The sequence below is a fragment of the Mesocricetus auratus genome, unplaced genomic scaffold, assembly GCF_017639785.1.
Source record: "Mesocricetus auratus isolate SY011 unplaced genomic scaffold, BCM_Maur_2.0 Super-Scaffold_100015, whole genome shotgun sequence".
Classification (NCBI taxonomy): domain Eukaryota; kingdom Metazoa; phylum Chordata; class Mammalia; order Rodentia; family Cricetidae; genus Mesocricetus; species Mesocricetus auratus.
The window spans coordinates 4,261,928-4,285,503 of record NW_024429198.1 but is presented as its reverse complement, the minus strand read 5'-3'; the positions used below and the strand labels follow the sequence as shown (position 1 = coordinate 4,285,503).

Sequence of the window (23,576 nt, the reverse complement as noted above, 5' to 3'; positions counted from 1 at the left end):
ATTATTCCCATTCTTTGATCACACCTATATTTTTTGTTTAGTAGTTAAGAGACTTAGTATGTTTTATACATTTGTTTTGTTCTGATAAACAAATGATTGGTTGTTGTTTATAAGTTATTATTATTTATTATTACTGTTATTATTGTGTTCTCTCTAAATAGTGACAAATGAAAGATAAAGACCTAGGTCTGTGTAGATTAGGTTGTAAGAATTTTGATCAGGTTGGGAAAATTTGGCCACTAGAAATTTTTGATTGTATGTGAAAACGTTCTTCAAGAAAATAGAAGTGCAGCAAGAACACAGCATCAAGTCTTTTTTTTTTTTTTGTTTTTGCATAAGTTCATTAAGTCGTATAGTCCTTGGTTCTGGTTAATTTTGGTGAATGATGTTTTTTGTTTATTTCCAATTTTATAATAAAATAAAAATATAATTTAAAAAACATAATTCACAAGGAAAAGTAAAAAATTAAATTTGGCTTACCTCCACAACAAAAATATGAACATCAACTTTATAGCCTTCAAGGAAACAGAGGATATTAACCCTCCCCTTTACTACTTCGTCCTTATAAAAGGTAACATGTGAAATCCAATGATATGGCTGTTATTTGCCAGAAGTGATTAGCCTGAGGTTCTAGTACCCCAAGTACCATTGAGGTCTGAGAGTCCTCCTTGTCCTGAAACTCCAATAACCCATACTGCCCACCAGTGAGGAGTTGTGTTGTGTGAGATGGATTGCCCCTGTCAGGCCCTCAGGTCTCTGATCCATTCAGGAAGACCACCCACCAGTGTCACTGTAGATTCCAGCTTCAGGGTCCTCTGTTTCCTGCTCCCAGGCTCTCCTCAATAAAAGCAATTTCCAGACCTTCTCTAATCATGATTTCTGCTTTCTTTGTCATCATAATTTCTTCTCAAGCTCTGGGACTAGAGCAAGCTAGCATTTGTTGTTTTGAATTAGATGAGGGAAATTGTGTTTAATTTCTTTTACCCAAGAGACATTCTATTTTCTCTGAGAAATTTTTCTTGTGATGAAATTCTTCAAGTACATTATCAAATACAGATGTGGTTCATTTAGTATCAAGGACAACTACCAGGTTCCATATTTTTGCTGCTTTTGTGGTTATCTCAATTTTAAAGTCTAAAGTAAGTTGATCTTAATAGATATTAATTAATGGGAATTAATGTGGTAATTAGATGGAAATTTAAAAAGTATAGTATCACTATTGCAGTGGTTCTCAAAAACCTTGAGAATTTTGAATGACCCTTTCACAGGGGTTGCCTAAGACCATCGGAAAACACATATTTACGTCATGATTCATAACAGTAACAAAATTATGGTTATGAAGTAGCAGTGAAATTTTATGGTTGGAGGCATCACAACATGAAGATCTGTGTTGGAGGGTCACAGGATTAGGAAGTCTGGGAAGCACTGCTTTATCAGGTACAGCAGATGCAGAGGTGGACACATGAGAGTGCTGTAGCTTTCTCCTTGCCACCATCAGGTGTCTGTGTGCCTTATCAATTAAAGAATTACTTGGGGGCAGAGAAGGGAAAAGTGAAAAAGGACAAAGCTAGCCTATGGTAGAACTGTCTTGAATTTGAGGTGTGTATGAATAAAATGATAGATATGGAGAGAAGCTAGCTGTGGCTGCACAGTGAGACCCTATGTCAAAAGACCAAAAGGAAAAGAGAAGTGTAGAGACAGTGTCCAGCTTTACTCTCTCCCTTCAGGGGATGTTTCTATGGGGACCAGGTTGGTGTTGAGGACTTTTATTTTCTGGAGACTGTAGCTTATTCACAGATTTACTGCCTGAGCCCAGAGGGATGAGACCAACCCCCAGGCCCATGTGTGTTCTACTAAAGTTGGGAAAAATAGGGCTTAGAGAGAGCATGTAGGGGACAAGGACAAGACTAATAGCCTGGAAGAATTGAAGTGATTCCTTCTTTACTCCTCTCCCTCCCTCGCCCAGTATGTTAATGTAGACAACAATCTTCTTTTTCTGTGAACTAACTGTGAACTTGTGGAAATCTGGGGCGCCTTTTGTCTAGTGCACGTTACCATTTTCATCCATCTTCTTTCGTTTGTTTTGGGCTGGCACCTTGCTCTGTGTTCTTACTTACCCTTGTGGGTCAGTACACATGCCACTGAAGTGTATTGGGCAGTCCTGAGGAGAGTCATAAGGCTAAGGCTTCTGTTTTGTTTTATTTTGTTCCCCCCCCCTTTAAAAAATTTAAATTAGAAACAAGCTTCTTTTACATGTCAATCCCAGTTCCCTCTCCCTCTCCTCCCCTGCCCCCCAGCCTATCCCATTCCTATTCTGCTCCCCAGGGAGGGTGAGGCCTTCCATAGGGAATCTTCAAAGTCTGTCATATCATTTGGAGCAGGTCTAGACCCTCCCCCATGTGTCTAGGCTGAGAGAGTATCCCTCTGGGTGGAATGGACTCCCAAAGTCCATTCGTGTACTAGGGATAAATATTGATTCACTACCAGAGGCCCCATAGATTAACCAGACCTCCAAACTAACATCCTCCTTCAGGGGGTCTAGAAGAGTTCTCTGCTGGTTTCCCAGCTACCAGTCTAGGATCTATGAGCTCCGCCTTGTTCAGGTCAGCTGCTTCTGTGGGTTTCTCTAGCCTGGTCTTGACCCCTTTGCTCATCACTCCTCCCTTTCTGCATCTGGATTCCAGAGTTCAGCTCAGTGTTTAGCTATGGGTGTCTGCTTCTGCTTCCATCAAGGCTAAGGTTTCTTATGCACAGGGCTGCACAATTGTGGGCATCACCTTTATGAACAGGTGTCAGGCTGGTTATTGGAAATCACTGAAAATGCATGTTCTTCCACAGAATCAGGGTTTGCTTCTTCGTTCTTATTCCACAAAAACCAAATGTGAAAAACACAGACGGAATGTGGTTTTCAGTGAGGGCAGCAGCTGGGAAGGATCAGGGAGTGGTGTTTGAGCATAATTGTGCTTAAGGTATAAATTTATTATGGATGCTGGGCTTCTCTTTAACAGTGCTCTTTAGATATACACACTGCACACATCTAAGATGTTGCTTGGGCATTGATTTCTTTTATAGAAACATTTGCAAATTTTTTTCTTTTTGGTTTTAGTGATACCATCTGTCCCTCAACCTCTTGCATTTTTGAGGATCAGGTGCAAGGTACTTGAATGCTGGTCAGTCATTTTACCATTGAGCCCCAGTCTCAGCCCCCTTATTTTCCTTTTGAAAATCAATTTGCTAAGATCCTACTCTGAGTTAGGAAGGTTTGGAAATGATTTTAAAACCTACCAGTTTTCTTCATCTTTCAATATAAGGCTCCACATGGTATATACTATAAGGAAAGGAATGATGGAATTGGAGGTACCTGGCACGTTCCCTCTATTCTGGTTGTCAGTTACTTAACCCAGAAGCAGTCTCAGCTTTTTTCATCTGTGAGATAGAATGAGGTTACTATTTCAAATAAAGACTCGATTATATCAAATAATATAAGCTCCCAGGACCAGTGAGATTGTTAAGTGGGAAGAGGCACTTGCACCAAGCCCGAGTGCAGAACTGTCTTCTGAAAGTTGCCCTCTGACCTATTTTTGGTCATAGCACACATGCCCCAAGTGCATATATAATAAATGTAATAAAATATAACAACAATAACAACAACAATAATAATATAAAGTTCAGGTACCTTATAGTTCCTTTCCCACGTGTCCTAAAACACATGTCCAGTCATTGCCTTTCTTCCCTCCTCTCCCCATTTCCATGGTTTCACTTAAAGTAAACCAGAAAGCCACAGAAATAATTATTTGGAATTTTTGTGGCCATCTCACTTTTGCTAAGGGGTAATTCCAAAATTTCTGTTTTGGAATCTTGACACTGTTGGTAGTCCACACTGTTTTCATCTCCTCTCTTTTCTTCTGGTCTCTGCAGGGATAGAGGATCTCTGTGGTGAGCACATTCAGGTATTGTAACTTATCCTTGCCATCTTGCTTATGATTTGCCGCCTTAGTTACTATCTCTTGGTGGCAGCTACTAGAGCTAAGTACTCCAGGGCAGCTTGTGGTTATTCTGTATGCCCAGATTCTAAAATAAAACAAGAGATGGCTTTGGGAAAAAACAAAATTAACTTTGAGCCAGAATGGAATTGAGCTTTGACAATTAACAGTAGCCATTAGTTGACTCACATGTTTCAGTGAGATGAAATGGATTAGTGAAAGAATAAAACACTTTATCGGTTTAATTAGGCAAATCACTATAGTATAGTATGCAGATTAAATTCAGAACCTAGCTCTTGAATTGCAGTGGCCTTCTACCATCTGGCTGTTCTAATAAGAGGTAAGGTATTTCTCTTTGGTATTATAGGTTTTGTATCTCTGGGATCTTATCTGATCCCTTGATTTGGGAATGTCCGTTCCCTTGCTTTGCAGCATTGATTAACATGGTCCAGGCATGTTAACCAAAGAGACATCTCTTAGGAAGACGAGTGTGGTCTGGTTAGCTGAGAGAGATTGCGCCCTTTCTGTGTATTTATAGCTCATCTGTCTTCTGATGGTTCTGGACTCCTAGCAGGCACGTGTCCATTGTTGTTAAGCAAAGCCCAGTATGTATGTTTGACAAGTTAGCAGTGTGGCAACTCTGCTTGCTGCCGCCGACTCAGGATTGTTTGGTTTGGCAAATGGCCAGCTCTCTGCTATAAGATGCATTTCCTTGACAGGACAAAGTATGGAGGCGCATTAGCTGCAAAGTTTACAAAGGTTAGCTAAACACACACAATAAATATTAATAAACAAAAAAGGCCCACCCACCTTTGACTTTGAATTCTGTTTCTTCATTCTGTGTTTTGGAATCCCTGTAGTATTTGATTAATAACCAGTCTTAAGGTAATTGAGCCTTAAGTGTCCTTTGCCTAAGTTAGTTTGTTCACAGGCCCCTCATTGGCTGCTTTGATGACTCATCGCCACAGTGGATAGATCTCTGGAATAACTGTTTAGTTCAAGGGCTGTTACTTGTCTTTTCCTGCTTCAGCATGAGAAGAGGGTAAATGTGCTTGTCCTTAGAAGCCTATACTGAGCAGAGTCATGTGTGTGTGTCTTAGAGCTCTGGAGATAAAGGATGTGAGCAGGAATAGAGGTGAAATGCCTTCAGCCTCCCTGGAAAGCAGCCAGGCATTGGTCTGTTGGCCTGAGCAGTTGCCTCTCTAACATTTACACCCTCGGTCGAGAGGGAGAAAGTAACAGTAACCTGCTGCCCCTGGAAACTGCCTATTTGGCCCAGTGTCTAGGAATTTATCAGGCCTACATTGTGGATCTTTTCCAACTCTTCACCCTGCTCACTTGAAAACATATTTGAGAACCAGTAACTGCTTAGCCAGACCTCTAGAGAACCAAAGAAGAGACATAACTCTAAAGCCATGCCCTTAACACTGTCCTGGAGCTGTTCACAGGTGGCTGGGGTTTTGGCAGGCACTTGAAAGCCCCTTGGTGCCTTTTCTAGCTCTCTGGTTCCTGCACATGATGGGCAGGAACCACAGAAGGAAGGAACCAATCATGTCGGATTTGTATGATAGTTGGTTATAATAGTGATACACAGAAATTACATTCTTCCTCATGGAAAGGAATTCTTTTTAACTTGAAAATTGTTTCCAGCTCTACTTAACAAAGTAACCCATTCGGGCATAGGTGACATAAAAGCTTTTAACTCATTTGCAGAGCACCAGATGCTAGTCTAAGCACCTGGAAGAGACTGCCAAATAAAACTGATCCATATCTCTGGTCTTGGGATATGAATTCTGGTTGAGAAGATGTAGCATAAATAATAAATAAATTATATCCTACATTAAAGATATATGTGATGGCATTAAAGAAAATCAGAGTAAACAGTTAAAGAGGCATAGTTTTGTTTTGTTTTTCAAGACGGGGTTTCTCTGTATAACTCTGAATGTCCTAGAACTTGCTCAGTAGACCAGACTGGCCTCGAACTCACAAAGATTCCTTTGCCTTTGCCTCCTGAGTACAAGAATTAAAGGGTCCTAGTTTTAAGTGCAACAGTCTGAGAAGTGAGGACATTTAAGCAGAGCCCTGAGATGGTGTTGGCTCAGGTAATCTTATCTTTGGCGGGGTTACATAACACAGTGTTAGGAAGTTGTGTTTGGGACTCTTCTCATGTCTTCACATACCCAACACCAGGAAGTTTTCAGTGAGCTAGACATAGTTCTCATATTAGTCTCAATGGCCGAGCCCCTGCAGAGCATCGGCTGTTGACACACCTAATTCCATCTTACCAACCTGCAGCAGTTTTATTAGGAAGAGCATCTGACTTCAGTGCATATACATCCTAAAGTGACCTCCATGAGCATCTGCACAAAGCAGCAGTGACAAAGAAGAGTTGAAGATAGGAGTAGAGAGAAAGAGGGTCTGTCTGGTGGCTCAGCAGGCAAGGGGCCTGGCCACCAGGTCTGCCGATGTGATGGAAGGGGAGAGCAGAATCCTGTCCCCTAACCCCAGGCATGTATTGTGGCACACACGTTCTCTGCTTTCCATAACTAAACACATGTAAAGCAGAGAGAAGTCGGAAAAAGGAAAACCAAACTGTCAAATACAACTGATTCATTTCAAATGTTTCTCCTGTTACTATTGTTTTGTTTTGCTGTTTTAGCGCTTTTTAGCAGACATTGAATAGCAGCATCATAGAGTTGAGGAAAATTGTTGAAAGAAAGCTAAAATAACGTGAAAACCTGCCATTTCAATTTATATCCCCCCATCCCTGCTTCCAGTGGGGTAAATACAAACACTGAGTCAGTCTACTTCAGTGGCACACAACTTAAGAACCACCTTGGAGTATTGTTGGATGCTAATTAGAAGTTTTCTGGCTCTTTTTAGCTTCCTCCATAGTTCTGGAGTATCAGAAAAGGGTTTGTAGCCATTTAACTATAGCCAGTCAGATGAGAGTTAGAATTTCTTTCTAAAGGGATCTCAGAGTTTCCCATCCTAATGAAAGAGTGGGATGGTTAGAGACAAAGATGTAAAGAACATAGGACACAGAGACAGAGCTCCAGGACTTTGATTTATTATGAGGCCCTCAGATGCCAGTATCCGATTGTACCCTTTCCCCTCTCTCTACTCCACGTGCATAGCGTGTCAGGAAATGGACTGTTGATGAATGCTGAATTAATGCTTCCCCTCTTCTTGCTCCAAATGAGTCTGGGGAACTTGTGTGGTGTTTGCTTTCCAATGTTAGCTTCGGATTTCCGCCTTTGAATCTCTGTGTGCCGTCCCTCCCATCTCCTCCCTCATACCCAAACAAAACGGAAAACAGGCAGTGAGAACTCAGGATGAGGCTTTTTGGGACCCCCCAGCACCACTCATTCCTCATCAGAAATGAATACAGAGGGTCACAGCTTCCAGTGAGCCACCTCTTTAAATAGCTTTCCATCAGGTTAATATCAAGGCTTTACTTTGATATCTGTTTTATTTCTGTTGTGACTTTGCTGTTTTATCTCATAGGCTGGGGGGTTATTAATTGTCTACCAATATGTGCTTGTAAAAAAGCTTAATGAGGCTTGAATCTTTGTGAACTAAGAACAATAACCACCTGGCCTCAATCTGAGTCCAGTGGGACATATTGTGTGTGTAAAAGCATGAAAACCAGATCTAAATCTGCTGCAGTGGTGTGCTTTGCAGGAAACCAGCATTCCACAGTGCCAGGCTCACATGGAACGGGGCCACCTAACTGTGGTTCCAAGGAGAAGTGGGGGTGTCATGTACACAAGTGAACATCTTGGATTTTTGTGGGATTTCACATGGATAATAAGAGGTGGGATGGAACATAACTTACAGAAAGCCGTGTTGTGATCTAAAAGAAAATATCTGAAAAGTTATAGGTTACCTTCACACTGGCATTTGATGTGGTCAACAGACCATCCAAATATCATCAGGGCCCCTCCCTTCATTTTTATTTAGTGTCTTGACTTGCCTTCTTTACCTGTGCTTTCTAGAGTGTTGTCCGCTGCCTGTGGCATCCAAAGCTAAACCAAATCATGGTTGGAACTGGAAATGGATTGGCAAAAGTGTACTACGACCCCAACAAAAGTCAGAGGTATGTCGTAGGAACAGCGCATTTGAGATGGATGACAACAACTGGGGGAGGGCTTTGATTCACCCCTGCTTTTACTCATTTCCCTCTTTGATGGGGATCCACCCTTTTAGAAAAGGCAGCTGGCACAAAGTAAAGCCTCAGACTCCTAGCATTGTGCTTTAAAGGGGATTTAGATCTCACCCTTGATGTGCACTGAATTCAAAGCCAAAGTTCCCTGGGGATTTGCAGGCCTTTGGCTGAAATGTTGAGTGCAGGGTGGGGGAATCCTGCCTGCTCTGGCTACACCCTGGGCAGTGCCATCAGCCGTGGTACATACATGTGCCAGATTAACGAGAAGGGGGCTGGTCACTCAGAAGATATGGAAGCAGCTTTTCATTTTCTTACCTTTCTCATTTGGCTTTTAGCAGTTACTAGTTTGGGTATTTGACAATCTTATGCTGTGTCAACAGGAAGGAGAGGCACGTGAACTTTTCCCTCAGCCCTTAGCTCACCCCAGGCCAAACATAGGCATACCAAGGTCTGGAAACTTTATGAGGGGCTCATCCAGTTCCTGAGGTATTTCTATTTTCTTTTCCAGGAGGTGGACATATGTTACCACCCCAAAGAAGATGATCTTTCCGCTTTCTGTTAGTACACAAATTCACGTGCTAAGTACGTGGTCTTCCCTGTAAGCCTGTTTCGAGGTCTTACATGCTTTTAGAGGAAAGGAAAGCTAATCCTTGTGAATGAAGTTTCACTGACCGTATTTTGCTCTAAATAGAAGTGGACAATCCTGTCTTCCTTCAGAGGTTTCTGAACTAGTGTTGAAACCCTTGCTCTATAAAATAAAGTTATATAATGATATTTAAGAGTGGGTAGAATTTTTTATTAATAAAGTAAAAACTGTTAATGAATTAGTGTGGAGGAAGCCTGCTAACTTAAAAATACAATGGCCTTATCTTATGACACCCATTTGGGAAGTGCTATCTCTACTAGGGATCTATAAGAATTGCTTACTTACATTCAGCTTGGCATCACTGAGGTAAGGCACTTTGAATGGACTTTTGGTTAATCAGACTGTAGCCCCCCACCCAGCCATGCTGCTAGGTGTACTCCAGTTCAGACACTTGAGATATAGACATATGCCATGCTGGTGTCCTCCTAGTGTAGGACCCTGGTTGCTCTCATCTGGAACATAGGCCAAAATTGGATTCCCTTGACCTTTAAGATGAAAAGGTTGGTTAGTTTATAAAATTTTCTTTAACATCTTATGTTTTAAAATTATTTGTGTGGATTTCTTTTTTAAATTTGTGTCCTAAAAGCCTTGACACCTCTTTCTCTTGGTGGTGGACACTGACTGGTAGACTTGAATTTCTAGAAGTTCAGTAATCATTGCCATCAAGACCCCACTTGTCAGTCCCTCTCAGAAAGTCAAGGATTTGACAGGATGGTCTGCCTGGACTGTTTCTAAAAGCATTTCATGATTAATGAGAATGCTACAGTAAAACCTGTGTTTTGTATCTGAACTTTAAAATTAATTTAAAAAATACATTGGCCAAGAACTTCCATTGTTTCAGTGTTACCCAAATCTATCATGGAGTAATTTCTGCTGGGGTCTACTACATATAGAGGTATAGCGGTGTGTATGTGTGTGTGTGTGTGAGAGAGAGAGAGAGAGAGAGAGAGAGAGAGAGAGAGAGAGAGAGAGAGAGAGAGAGAGAGAGAGAGAAGAGATGTGAATGCTTTGGGAAGTCTCTAACAGCACCAGAAGTTCAGTGTTTCAGCTCTTTCTGTTATTAAGATGAACTAAAGAAAATAATTTGTTTTAACTCTTTGTAGGGGAGCAAAATTATGTGTAGTTAAAACCCAGCGGAAGGCAAAACAAGCTGAGACACTAACCCAGGACTACATCATCACCCGTAAGTTGCTGTTAACATTCCTCTCTGTCTTACTTTTCTCTTTTCTGTTGTCTTGTTCATTGCTGGTTTTGAAAGTTGGAAAGGCCCTAGAGTTGTGGCATCTATTACATCATCTCCCATCATGTGAACACAGGTACAAGTCTTATGACTTTAGCTTCTTGATTTTTTGCAGAAATGAGGTTTGCTTCTTCCAAATGAGAAGCACCTATCTGAGCTGGATCCATTATTTTATCACAACATTTTAAAGACTAATGTATTATTCTATGAATAAACAGGGAGTGTTGCGCTTAGATTCATGAGTCCTGAATTTGTCTTTTGTACCATGTGCTGGAAGTGTGATGTTGAACAATGAATTCATCAGTGAGATTAGTTTAAAAAAGTCTATGATCATGTAATAACACACTTGGAGGAATTTCTGTTTAAAATTAACTAACTGCGATATGAACAGAAAGCTTACCAGGACATCATGGTTTCTCTCAGGTGGTCACACAACCTTATTAATTTGATAGGTCCATGCTCCACAAACTACAGCCTCAGATGTGTAACAGGCTAGGAAGAAATCTTGGATGCTACAGAGATAGTAACAGAGAGTAGCCATGTGGACTTTACCAGTGTCTCAGACTAAAGCCCACAGGGTGCTCTTCTGTTGGCCTTCTTCCAGATGAGGGTTTTCTTGTAAAACCAAGTTCCATGGAGCTTTTGATCAGTCAGGAGATCCCATGGCACTCTGCAAGAGTCCAGTGCATGGAATTACACATGGCCCATTTGAAGTGAAAAGCAATTTTTCCTAACTAAACATATTGTGTGTCATGTTGCCTGACAGAGTAATGAGGGGTCATGTGCTTGTTCAGCTTCCCTGACTCAAGGCAGGCATGATTTACTGTGAGTGATAATAGACTGGCCTTAATTGGAAATAGGGGCAGACAGTATGAGGGTGACTGGGAGAGTTTTTGAGGTGTTAGAGATGTTTCATTTAGATTATAAATTTCATTTAACCTTTGGCTTCTCCAGTCCCCTGAAAACCTGTTCTCTTTGAAAACAGGTTTTAATCTGTATATAATGGCTGAAAGAAATCCAGATCAACAAAAAGATAGCTAGTTAACATTCCACAGTAACCCTTTCCCCCACAGTATTACATGGTTTCTCCTTAAATCCCTATTCTTCTTATGTTTAAATTTAATTCTGGAACCTAGTGAGCACCTGGCAGGAGTTGAACACATGTGCCTCTGACTTTCATTTCCCTCTTGTTTTGTGCACCAGCCATGTGGAAGGAGGGTTAAGTGCCCACGCTAGGAGAGTCAGTCACCCTGCATTCAAGGCAACCTTTATCCTACTTTCAGTGGGCTAAGTGTTCCTCCCTTCCGGTTCCTCAGTGTTGTCACTCTTCTGCTGAGAAGTGGTCACATTTCAGAAACGTGTGAAGTGAGTCCAGTGTTTCTGGGGCATCTGAGGCAACGTGAGAACCGACAGGCGCACTGTTGGCGTGGTGCATGTGTGGGTGCTGTAAGAGCAAATAAGAAAGGGCTTCCACTGAGTGTTTCTTTTCAAAGCTGCAGGGACTGAGCTTTAACCCATCGTTAGGAAGATGAGACTCACTGGTGTTTCCATGACAGGGTTTCCTGAGTGCCATTAGCTGCCAACAGAGGTGAACAATAAGTCTGGTATCAAACAAAATTGTCTAATTGGTTACAGTAAGGCTGTCTTTTATTATTAAATGAAGGCTGTCATTATGATTTCCATTTCATGTTTCAGTTAGTCATGCATCAGCTATGTTTTTGGATGAAGGGTTATTATTATAATGAAATTTTTCAAATGTGACTTCTCACAGCTCATGCCTTGCCCATGTTCCGTGAGCCCCGCCAACGAAGTACAAGGAAACAGCTGGAGAAGGACAGACTGGACCCCCTGAAGTCGCACAAGCCAGAACCTCCTGTAGCAGGCCCAGGTGACTGAGGGGCTAGGGCAGTGTCACTGATACAGAGAAGCCTGAGTGCTTCTTGATCTTCAGAGAGACTCCTGTGGTTTTTGGATGTGTTCTTTTCTAGTGCTAGGCCATAATATATAAAACTGACAGGGCTTCTGTGCTGGAATAGAGAGGACGCCTGGGGCTTTCTCTTCTCCAGCTTGAGCCTTGGGTGACCTCACTAGAACTCTGGGGCCCCTTGGAAGCTTGCATTGAAAGTGCTGCTCTCAATATTGGCTTAATATATGACATTGGTCTCTTAGCCTGGGGTCCAAGCTGGATTGGGCCTCACTCAAGGTAGAAAGTGCCCATGGCTTAGTTCAGCATGATACCACTGAGCTGACCATTTCACTAGAAGGTACGTGAGAGAACACATGCAGCAGAAGCAGCACAGCACATGGTCTATAGGATGGCAGATCCTTTCTCTAGAATTTCATTTTCTGCTGTAGACACCCAAGCCTGCAGCCTTTGACTTGTCCGTTTACCCGAGTCTCAGCTCTAGAACTACTATTTGCCCTTTCAGCATTGAAAGCATCTATATTTCTATTTTAATTATTTGTGGGCCTTCCCTGATGACAGTCGAAGTTCCTAAGTAATAATCTTGTGTAGATTATTTCAAGTCAGATTATTCTAGTCAGATAGTATATCTCAAATCTCTCTCTCCCTGCCTCTACCCCTCCTCCCTGTCTTGCACACAGCTTTCCCCACCCCTGTTCCTCTGGCTTTCATGTTGCTGCTGCTCCCAAATGCCACCGTTTCCCTCTACTCTGGGCACTTTTGTATGTCAGGTGCTCTGTGGTCTGCGGGCTCACCTGTGCAGTTCTGCACTTCTGCACTACGTGCCTCTCCCGCTGTGCTCCTCAAATGCACAGTTGAACTTTCCTCTGCCTGCAGTCTTGTGCATAGCTACTCTGCCCATTGAAATTAGTACTCTCTGCTTTGTGGGCCTTCCCAAAGTGATCCATTGCTTTCAAAGATCTCCTCGGCCTCTTCGGCCTGATGTTGTCTCCTTTCCCTAAAAATCGTAATAGTTATTAACCAGCCTCTGGAAGTAGGTCATTTTCTTCTTAATTTAGAAGTTAATCTTCCAGTATTGTTTGGTTATTCATGTGTTTATCTTTCTAAAAATCAGATCTGAAACAAATTTTCTAAAATGTCAGTCCATTTTATTTATCAGGCACCATGGTGGCTGGAAGAGAGCCAGAAGGATGCAGCTCTTTGCCCTTGAGCTTGCTGTCTGCCTAAGAATCATAGCAGAAAAGCAAGAAGAGTCAGTGTATTCATATGGCTTGCTTTCTTTCAGAACACAGAGCAAAGTGTCTGTAGCATACCATACACGGACTGTGGAAAGGCCAAAGGTATATATAGATATAGCAGCTTGTCAGTAGTGGTTACTTTTAGTGTTAAATGTCAATAAATTCATTCTAGAGGAATTTTTAATACAATCCTTAAGAGATTTTTTTCTTTTTTTAAAATCAGTATAATTTTGCAAATCAAACAACCAAAACATTTTTAAATGTTTCTTCCTGTTTTTAAGCGTTAAAGGTTACCGGCTCCTTACTTTTGACCAGACAACTGAAAGGTGTTAGCAGCACTGTGGAGGTCTGAGCTCCATATGCAGCATGCACAGCTGTAATGACGTGTCATCTGTTCATCCTGTTTCTAATCTAGGGTTTTTCTTTTGAAACAGGTCGTGGTGGCAGAGTTGGAACCCATGGGGGCACCCTGTCATCCTACATTGTGAAAAATATTGCTTTGGACAAAACTGATGACAGTAATCCCCGAGAAGCCATTTTGCGTCATGCCAAAGCAGCAGAAGATAACCCATATTGGGTTTCACCGGCGTATTCCAAGTAAGGAAGTAGCTGTTTAAAAGAGAAAGATGCAGCCTAGTGAGATGGCTTAGTGGTGAAGGCACTTGTCTGTAGGCCCGGTGACCTCAGTTCAATCCCTGGAGCCCACAGAAAGGTGCAAGAAAACTGACTCTGCAGAGTTTTCGTCTGAGCTCTATAGACACACGCGCGCGCGCGCGCGCACACACACACACACACACACACACACACACACGCACACACGATAATGATACTAAAAATAAAGTTTAAAAATAAAATAGAAAGTAGGACTGACAGTGTAGCTCAGTGGTAGAGTATGTGCTTAGTGTGTACAAAGCCATAGATTTAAGCCCCAACACCAAAAAAGTAAATAAAAATAAAAATTGAAAATAGATAAATTATTATGTCCAATGAATTGGGAAGAATATGACAATAATACTTGGAAGTGTTAACTTCCTCCTTTCTATGTCATATTTGAGCACAAAGAATGGACCAAGAAATGTGGGTGTGACAGCAATGCCTGGGATCCCATTTCACTGGCCCCTTAAATTTTTTTTTTAAATTCCTTTATCTCTACTGAAGCCGTATGATTTTCCTACTTTGATATACGTATGATGAATTTTGATTCAACCTTCCTATAGTTTGTTATCTAGTTGTTAGGATGGCTTCCTAAAAAACTAACTTTTTAAAACTTACCTATTTTGTAAATATTTAATTATCTTATAAAACTGCCAAAGTATGGCCCTTCTGTGGAGGGCCAGGTGGAGAGTAATGCCTTTACCCACCACCCAGTCTTTCCACTGTCTCCTGTCATAGTCTGTCTAAATTTTATGATTTTTCCAAGGCAGCTTCATAATTAATACATTTCTTGGACAGTCACCCATCTGGCCTTTTAAGTTTATTTAAACAGAATTAATTGAAGCTCATGGTGCTTGCTGATGACTTTACTACCTAAAGACTGTTTTTTCATTGTAGTTTTTATTTAGTTGAACAAATGTACTAGGTGGGGAGGAAATGCACTGCCATGCTGTCCCTTACTTGAGGACTATGCTGCTTGGAGGGTCTGAAGCTGGTGCTAACCTCTGCCTTGACCCCGAGTACTATGCTCTTCTGGCTATACAGCTTTCTGTTGCATTTTCCTCCCTCTCTTTCTTGCCACCCATTTTTGGTGCCTTGTGTTTGTTGCCTGCTAACTAAGTTGAAGGCGATGACTGTGTGTGGCATGTAATCTGTGAGCTGGGCTCATGGTGCTGTTTCTTCTGTGTTCACCTGCTACAGTATACTGTTTACTGCCAAGTGGCAAAGTGTTTGAAGGGAAGCTAATATTTAAAAGGATCTTTTCGTAAAGGTCACTGTAACTGAGAACGTGTGTCTGGTTGTTTTTCTTTGCTGCAATTGACTTCTGTCAGTGATGAAATGAAGGTGTATTTACTATATCTCGCTTTAACACAGAAAAGCGCAGCTAGACACTCCACAAGTCTTCCTGTTGCATGTAGCATATGCTCATATACATTCTCAGGCACTGCAAGTGAAGTCTGAATACTTTGCATGTATCACTTGAGGATCTAAGCTCAGTCCTGACACTGGCAATGTAATAGCCATGAAAGTTTTCAAACCCAGCAGGATTATAGAGGACTCTTGTTCAGCCACACACGGACAGATTCAGTTACAGTTTCTTGTTCAAAGATGCTGCTGGAGGGAGGGGAAGAGAGCTGGCTGGGGAAGGGGCAGGATGTAGATCCAGAATGCGATTAGTTTACACATAAGACAGGGATAGATGTGTGGGAGCTCGGAGCCTGGCCAGCAGCCTGCCAGGATGACAGCTCTGTCAGCCATGGCTGCCCTTCTTGCCAGATAAGCTGCCATTATTGCTGGCCCAGTCGATTTAACTTCACTGTGCATATCTCTTGAAATACAAGATGTGTGGATATGTGTGTTGTATATGTACTAAGATTTCATTCCCACCTATAAAGAATCCATTTAAAGTCATATTGAGTTTATGACATATTTAAAGAAGCCATTGTGAGCAAGGAAAGGTTTGTATGTGACTTTTGTCAGGAAGAGACATAAACCCACAGAAGGAAAAGTACTTTTTCTTCCCCGAGTTGTATTTCCGTGCTGATTGTTACCATCCACTATGTGCCTCTGTAGAGGACAGTATTTCTTAGGCTGGCTTTATGAAGTGCCTGCCAGGCAGTTGGGGAGGGGGTTATTGGGAGAGGACTGAAATGTGAATTTCTAGGTCCATTCTAGACTAATGGACTCTGTGGGATTCCGGCCGAGAATCTACATTTTTAAGAAGTGCCGAAAGTGATGATTTTGCACACTAATGCTTGAGAATAATACAAAAGTAATGACTCAGAATCATAAATTATTCCTCCTTAAGAAAATTCACACTTACAGATTAGACAACTTCAGTTATAAAAGACTTATAAGTGAATCATTTCCATAGAGAAAGAATTCTCCCCAGGATTTGAAAATATAACATGTTGCAATATTGTATTTAGCACATGAATTATTTTACTTAATATATTATAATAGGAATTTTGAAAAGATGTCGATTGTGTGAAGAGCTCCAGTATCTAACAAAAGTTATGTAATACCGATGACACTTTCAGTGTACTAAGACTGTGACAAGACTTGTTAAAAAGTTCAGTATGTTTTATCATGTAGTCCTCCTAGCTTGTTAAGGTAAGTAGTGTTATTGTCCCTGCTTTGTAAATGAGCAGACGGAAGCATATAACTTGACCAGTGCCCCACAGGTATCAGATGGCAGAACTGGGATTGAGTATAGATGGTCTGCCTTCATGATAGGGTTATGGTTTCTAAGTGCTGAGGATCACATCTCTTATGGTGCAGCTAATAGTAGCCACTGGGATGTTGAGATGATGTTTGTGTGAGCCAGCATGGCTTAGCAGAGGGAACCCTAGACTGAGAATCCCAAGTCCTGAATGTACTTCCAGCTCTACTGCTGCCTGGTAAGTGCAGCTCTTGCCTTACTAAGGCTGTTTCCCTTATCTTCAAACGAGGAGGGTAGGGCTCCATCCATGCCCACTTGGGCATGTACTTAGAAACATATAAATGAGAAGTTAGAGAAAACTTTCATGAGACCAGGCCTGACTCTGGTTTTTTTTTTTGTTTGTTTGTTTGTTTACAGGGTTTTTCTGTTTGTGTCCCCCCTTTCATTTTTTATTCTGTGCCCACATTTCAAACTTGTTCTTTTTCTACTCTCATATTCTCTGGACTCTCAAGCATAGAGCACTGCACTCTATCTATGAGTCTAAGAAGTGTTTATTTTCCAAAATGTTATGTCTTCATTTCCTGAAGAAAATAGAAAATTCTTTATCTAGAAGCATTTTATTGCCTCTGATCTTCTTACACATCTCTACTGTTTAAAAGTAAAAAAAAAAAAAAAATGTCGATTAGCTCATCACAGACAGAAGGAGACATTTCAAGTTGAATCTTTTGGTCAAGCCTTTTATTTAATCTTAATAATTCTGCAATTGTGACGACTGGGTCAGAGTTCAATCAGGCTGTATTCATCCTAGCAGGGTTAACAAGTGTGTCAGATTGTTGAGTCATGGCTATAATTGGCTTTGGCTTTGAGGTTTTCCTTCATAATAAACAATGGGCCCCAAGCCAAAAAAGCTTGTAGTTTATACTCACATACTCATGATTAAATATTCCAAGTGATTTCCCTCATATTCCTTCTATTGCCCAGGAGCTTACTCTCTACTTCTTGTGTGAGTCACATTAGAAGCACACCCATAATTAAAGAGAATGTGACCTACGGACTTTCCATTGCTGCTGAAAACATGTGATGATGTCACCCTGGTTTTAGTCAGAGAAGGAGTTTCAGAGACACAGGTTAGAGCTGAGTCAGAAGAGAAAAGACAGTACCCCTACACGTGGAGTCCCTCATACAAACAGTGCACCCTAAAATGCTCACTAGAAGATTGCAGTATGGGAACCTTTGCTCATCACAGCTCTTTCCATGGGTTCCTGTCATCTAGCTGGAACACACTCTTGCCATGACTCACGTTGTACAAATATGTACAAATCTGAAGAATGTCTTTTAAACTACCAAAGGGAGTGATGGAATAAGTGGACATGAAAGAAGGAAGGAGAACCATGTGGAGGGAGAAAGGCCAGAAGAGGACAGGCATGGAGGGAGATGGACAGGAGTGAAGTATAATGACACCTATGTATGCAAATGCATCAGTGAAACCCATTGCTTTGTGTACAAACTCTCAACTCTCACAAAGAACTTCAGACAGCTAAGGGTCCTGCGAGCAGGAGAAATAGCCTGCCCCAGAGAAGAGCATTTGGTTATCTGAAACCAAATGGTCAGCTCTGAAAATACACAAGTAGTATTATAAAACCCGAACAGGTTATATATGGAATATATAAACATATGCACGTACATGAATATTTATGCCTATAACAGAAACTAGTGAAAAAAGAGACCATAAATTTCAAAGAGAGCAAGGAAGGGCATATGGGAGGGCTTGAAGGAGGGGAAAGGGAAAATATGTAATTATGTTATAATCTCAAAAACAAAAAATATACAATTCTAGATTATTTTTTAAAAATCTAGAAAAATTAGCATAGTGTCACCAAATTATAATGTGTAGATTTGATAGACATTTGCATGAGCTTCTGTGTTAGCTTCATGAAATCGCATTTACTATAGCAAATGCAGGATATACTGGAAATGAGACAGCAAAACAAAAAGCACTCCTTTGTTTAGTTTATTAGTGGTTGGCAGCAGTAATTATACTGACATTGATAATCCAATGAACCAATTAACCAGGTGAAAACCTATTATGCAAATGAGTTAACTTAGAAGATGCAGGTGTCACGCCAGCCTTGTGTACCTTTAGTTTTAGGCAAACATATGAAAAGGGTTAACATTAGAATCCAAGAAAAGAATGGATCTGGATGAAGCATTTCAATAAAGCAGACACTAGACTGGTTCTCATTTGAAACGTATGGTGTCTTCATGAACCTGCTGATACCCACAGGATTACAGGATTTCCACTTCATTTCTTTTAGGCCTGTCCCTTTAGAGGTTCTTGGTGGGGGCAAGGGAGATGAATCTGTCATGAAACTGTAAGTTCATGGAACTGGCTATTAGTAATTAGAAGATAAGGGGCTGGGATGGCTCAGAGGTTAAAAGCACTGGTTGCTCTTCGTGAGGACCTGGGTTCAATTCCTAGCACTTACATGCTTGCTCATGACCATCTATAATCCCAGTTTCTGGGGATTCAATGTCCTCTCCTGACCTCTGCAGACACCAGCATGCACACAGTGCACAGATACACATACAGGCATAACACCCATGCACGTGGAAGAAAAATAAATAAATATTTAAAAAGTAAGCATAGGGCCGGGCATTGGTGGCGTACGCCTTTAATCCCAGCACTCGAGAGGCAGAGGCAGGCAAATCTCTGTGAGTTCAAGACTAGCCTGGTCTACTGAGTGAGTTCCAGGGCAGGCTCCAAAACAATACAGAGAAAGTCTGTCTTGAGAAAAAAAAAATCAAAAAGAGGAAGAAAGAATAAAACATGAACAAAAAATAAGTATAGATAGAAAATAAGAAATGGTGGGCCATATAAATGCTCTCTTGAAGAGGTAGCCTGTCTCTTTTGAGCTTTGTGTGATGTATGTATGAAGCTCTGAATTGCTACTGTGTTTTCATTGTCCACTTGGCTTGGCTTGTCACACTGTTTCTCATAGAGTACCCAGTGGAGACTGTGCTAAGGTCAGTGTACCAATTCTGTGTCTATAAGCAGCTCTGAAAGGAATCTGCACTTAATAGACTTAAAGGATGTTCTGTTACTGTTTGTTTCCTCCTGGCTCCAAAAGCAGGAGTTTCTAGACCAGCTTTAATTTGTTTTCAAATGCATTAATACTTTGTCCGTTTGCATGTGTCACATCACTTCTTCTCGGCATTGTTGATTTATTTTTATAGTACTTTGGTGTGCCAAGGGCAAATTAGGCTATTCCCTAGAGAAGCAATCTGCTCATTCTATTCTTAACTTTGAGATTGCCCAATCATTTCTGTTCTTCATTGCTTGGTCAAGTGGTGACTAAAGAGCCTGTTTAAAATGCCCCAAGATAGACCTGAATTGAATTGCTAAGATCGGTCTCATGTGTGGAGTTACAATCTTTTTCAAAACAATAATTCATGGAAGTAAATTCATAGATGCAAGGTTGAAAGCCATGATTGTTTTGCTGTGCTCCTGCAAAGCGCATTCGTTAGGTCATAGGTGTCCCATGAGCTAGTTCAAGATTCTTCTTAAAAGATCCTTGTCTTTATTTAGCAAACAACAAAGAGCTCTTATTAGTGGTTCTAAACTATTCTTTTTGAATGTTGTTTGGGGGGGCAACATGTATTGTTTCTGTGAGCTGTACCTCCCATTTTCCATCACTTCCCTATGCTTCCCTTTCAAAAATAAAGGCTATTTCTTTTTAAATATTTGTTTTATTTTATGTGCATTGGTGTTTGTCTCTATGAGGGTGTCAGATCCCTCATACAGGAGTTACAGATAGTTGTGAGCTGCCATATAGGTTCTGGGACTTGAAACCAGGTCCTCTTAATCACTGCGCCATCTCTCCATCCCCTAAAAGCTCTTTCTTAAAGCATGGGCCTGAGAGTAAGAAGTTTGTACTTTATCATCTTCATCACTTCTTACAACTTCTCCAGATGGGAAGCATCTCACATAGTTGGAGACAGTTACACCTTTATGTTAAGGAGAGTCAGTCTTCACCTTGTTGCAGACTCTTGCTATTTTCTATGTTCTCCCACCCCACACCTCAGGAGTAGGATGGAGACTTTTTAGATATTTGCACTGTGGTCCACAAACCAGTGAGAGAAATGTAAGGCTTTAGAGTAAGCACTTAAAATTCTTATAGCAAATTTGATATATTTGTTGGATCTCACAAATATTTTAATTTATTATTTAGTAATGTCTTATGTGTATGTCATGTATTGGTTATCTTCATCCCCTGTTAGCCTCCCTTTCTTCAACCCACTCCCTCTGAGCCCTCCTCCCAACAGACCCTTCCTACTTTGATGCTCTGTGTGTGTGTGTGTGTGTGTGTGTGTGTGTCTGTCTGTCTGTCTATGAGAGAGCAAGCGTGTGTTTGTGTGAGTGTGTGTGTATTTGTGTGAATGTATATGTATCTGTGTAAATGTATGTGTGCTGGTGTGAAATGTGTGCAGCTACACATGTGGAGGCTAGACAGTATCAGGTCTGTCATTCTCTGCCTTACTACTTGAGACAGGTTCTCACGGAACCTGGAACTTGGCTTACAGCCAGCAATCCCCAGCCCTCCTCCAGTACCTGCCCCCTCTCCATCATGCCCAACTTGCCAGGTACTGGGTTATAGCATCTGTATAACCGTTTCCAACTTATACATGGGTGCAGAGGATTTGAACTCAGATCCTCATGTTTTCACAGCAAGCAATTTTACACATGGAGCCACCATCTCAACTTCCAGTGCCAAGTTTCATGTTGTCATATACCCTCTCATCCCTTGGTCTGAACCTTCTCATTTGTTTTGATTATGTTCACTAATGGACTTTATTGAGGTACAGTTTACATACAGTAAAGTATAAAATAAAACCATTTTAAGTGGCAAACACATACACCTATGTAACCAATACTTCAGTCCAGTGTTTCCCTCTCTATCCCACAAGGACATGGCCTCCTGCCCCTGCAGCACTCCTCTTTCCACCTGCTGTTAAACTGTTTCATTTTTTCTGGGCCCTACCAGGTTAGTCACCAGCGTGATTTTGGAAGTAGGTGGGCTTTGTCAAAGTAACCCCTTCAATCTAACAGCTCTAGGTGTTTTTCCTGGGACCGGCCACATCCATTTCATTTATAATTATCTCCAGAAGCATTCCTACTGCATCTTAGTACGTACGTCTCATCACAGTTGGCATTGGTGAGCTGGTGTCTTGTGATGAAATATTGCCAGATAGCCTTAGAGGTTAAGTATCTATTTCAAAGGCTCTTTTAAGCTTGCACATGTGTTCCTCTGTAGATTTGTCTGGTGGTCAGCATCTTTGCTAGAAGGTAACATATAGCAAACACCAATTGCTTGACTACAGCACATTCGAAAGCCCATGGTCCTGCTTTCTAGTAACTGGGGCCTATGAAAGTCTGCAGCTGCCTTTTGAACTTTCAGAGCTATGACTTGTGTCATATCAGTGTCTTGAAGTGGCAAGGAGTTTAACCAATTGGAGTGAGTATGAGGAAAGCTTTGACTCTGAGTAGTTGTGCAAATCACAGTAGTTTGAGTACTAAGGGGAAGTACATTATAACCTTCTGATATTTTCTTGGAATTTTTTCTTTGGAATGGTGAAATAAGATTGTCATTGAGCTAGGTGTGCTTGCAAAGCACAGAAGAGCCTCTCACAAAGATTGATTGATGACTTGTGTGGTGTCTAGCAGATTTACTGCATGGCGGGGTTACCAGTGTGTTCAGTGATGTGTCCTCAGTGCTTGGCACTTCCATGCATTGATCTGGAGAGGGGAATCAATTGGCACTCATTTGTTTTACTCTAAAATTTTCTACTGGTTCATGTCACTGCAGCATGTTTGTTATTATTTTAAACTTACCAGACAAGAAACTGTTAACTCAGGTTCTCCCATTTGTACCACAGTCACATGTACTGCATAAGAGAAAGAATAACCCAGGTAGGTGTAAGTAAATACCATGTAGGGTCTTGTGGTGGGGCCATATAGTGTGTCCTCCCAAATAGTCACACTTTGCCTCAGTTGGCAGAGAGGGAGGTTATGATAATGAGAGCCCACTGGATTGGATTCATTTTTGTTTTATTTAAGGGAAGGCCAGCAGACAGTGTCTGCCACAGAGGGAAAACCTTCAAAAGGATATTTGGCTCTCTTCTTGAACATAATTAATTTTCACTATGCTTTTCTTTGCCAGAAGTTTAATGATTTATATTTAATAATTGAAATGCAATCAGTTCTCCAGACTTGCCCCTGCTTAGTGAAAGTCAACGCCTAATACAAGAAACGCCAGCTCACAATTTCCTCCTTTCTAACTTTCGCTTTAGAACTCAGCCCAAAACCATGTTTGCCCAAGTGGAATCTGACGATGAAGAATCAAAGAATGAACCTGAATGGAAAAAACGTAAAATTTGAAGAATCTCATTTAAGAGCTGTTTGCATGGAGCAAGAGAAGTGCAGTCTCTCTCTCTCTCTCTCTCTCTCTCTCTCTCTCTCTCTCTCTCTCTCTCTCTCTCTCTCTCTCTCTCTCTCTCTGTCTCTCTCTGTCTCTCTCTCTCTCTCTCTCTCTCTCTCTCTCTCTGCTTATGAAATAAAATACATTTTTACAAACAGATTTTGTCCTTTTTGTTATTGAATTGTTCAAAGAGTGATAGATGTTCATGCTGCTGGTGTTTATATTTTCTTAGCTACGGTTATTAGACTGTTCTATATGTAAACAGACTCAGCCAGTTACTAAGTATTGTAGGTATTTTGAGGCTTTAACAATTACTGATCTTGTGCAGCTTCCCAGAACCTTAGAGGGGAAAACATATGATGAGATATTTATCTATGTTAAGCTAATCTAGAACATAGTGTGGAAATGGGGAGTCAAGAAAGCTTGATATTTCTGTACAGTGTCACAACAGTTGTTTACATGACTGTAAATAATTAGATGAGCTCAATCCAAAGCATGGCTGAGCTAGGAAAGCTTGTGTCTGATTATGTTCTGCTGGAGCCTGTCTGGGATGCTTTGCTGGGAGAGCACGCTTTGAAGTCAGAC

The 23,576-nt window shown here is 41.1% G+C and overlaps 1 protein-coding gene across 2 annotated transcripts in view; it reads left to right on the top strand.

Moving 5' to 3' along the window:
- Wdr70 (WD repeat domain 70) overlaps positions 1–23,063 on the top strand; it is a 214,369-nt gene extending 191,306 nt beyond the window's left edge. For both annotated transcript variants that reach the window (XM_040757590.1, XM_040757591.1), the window contains 5 exons: positions 7,982–8,082; positions 9,901–9,980; positions 11,809–11,925; positions 13,634–13,796; positions 22,864–23,063. In XM_040757590.1, the coding sequence (XP_040613524.1) occupies positions 7,982–8,082; positions 9,901–9,980; positions 11,809–11,925; positions 13,634–13,796; positions 22,864–22,951 (549 nt within the window). In that variant the 3' untranslated portion in view covers positions 22,952–23,063. The remainder of the gene's footprint in view (positions 1–7,981; positions 8,083–9,900; positions 9,981–11,808; positions 11,926–13,633; positions 13,797–22,863) is intronic.
- Positions 23,064–23,576: the final 513 nt, after the last annotated feature.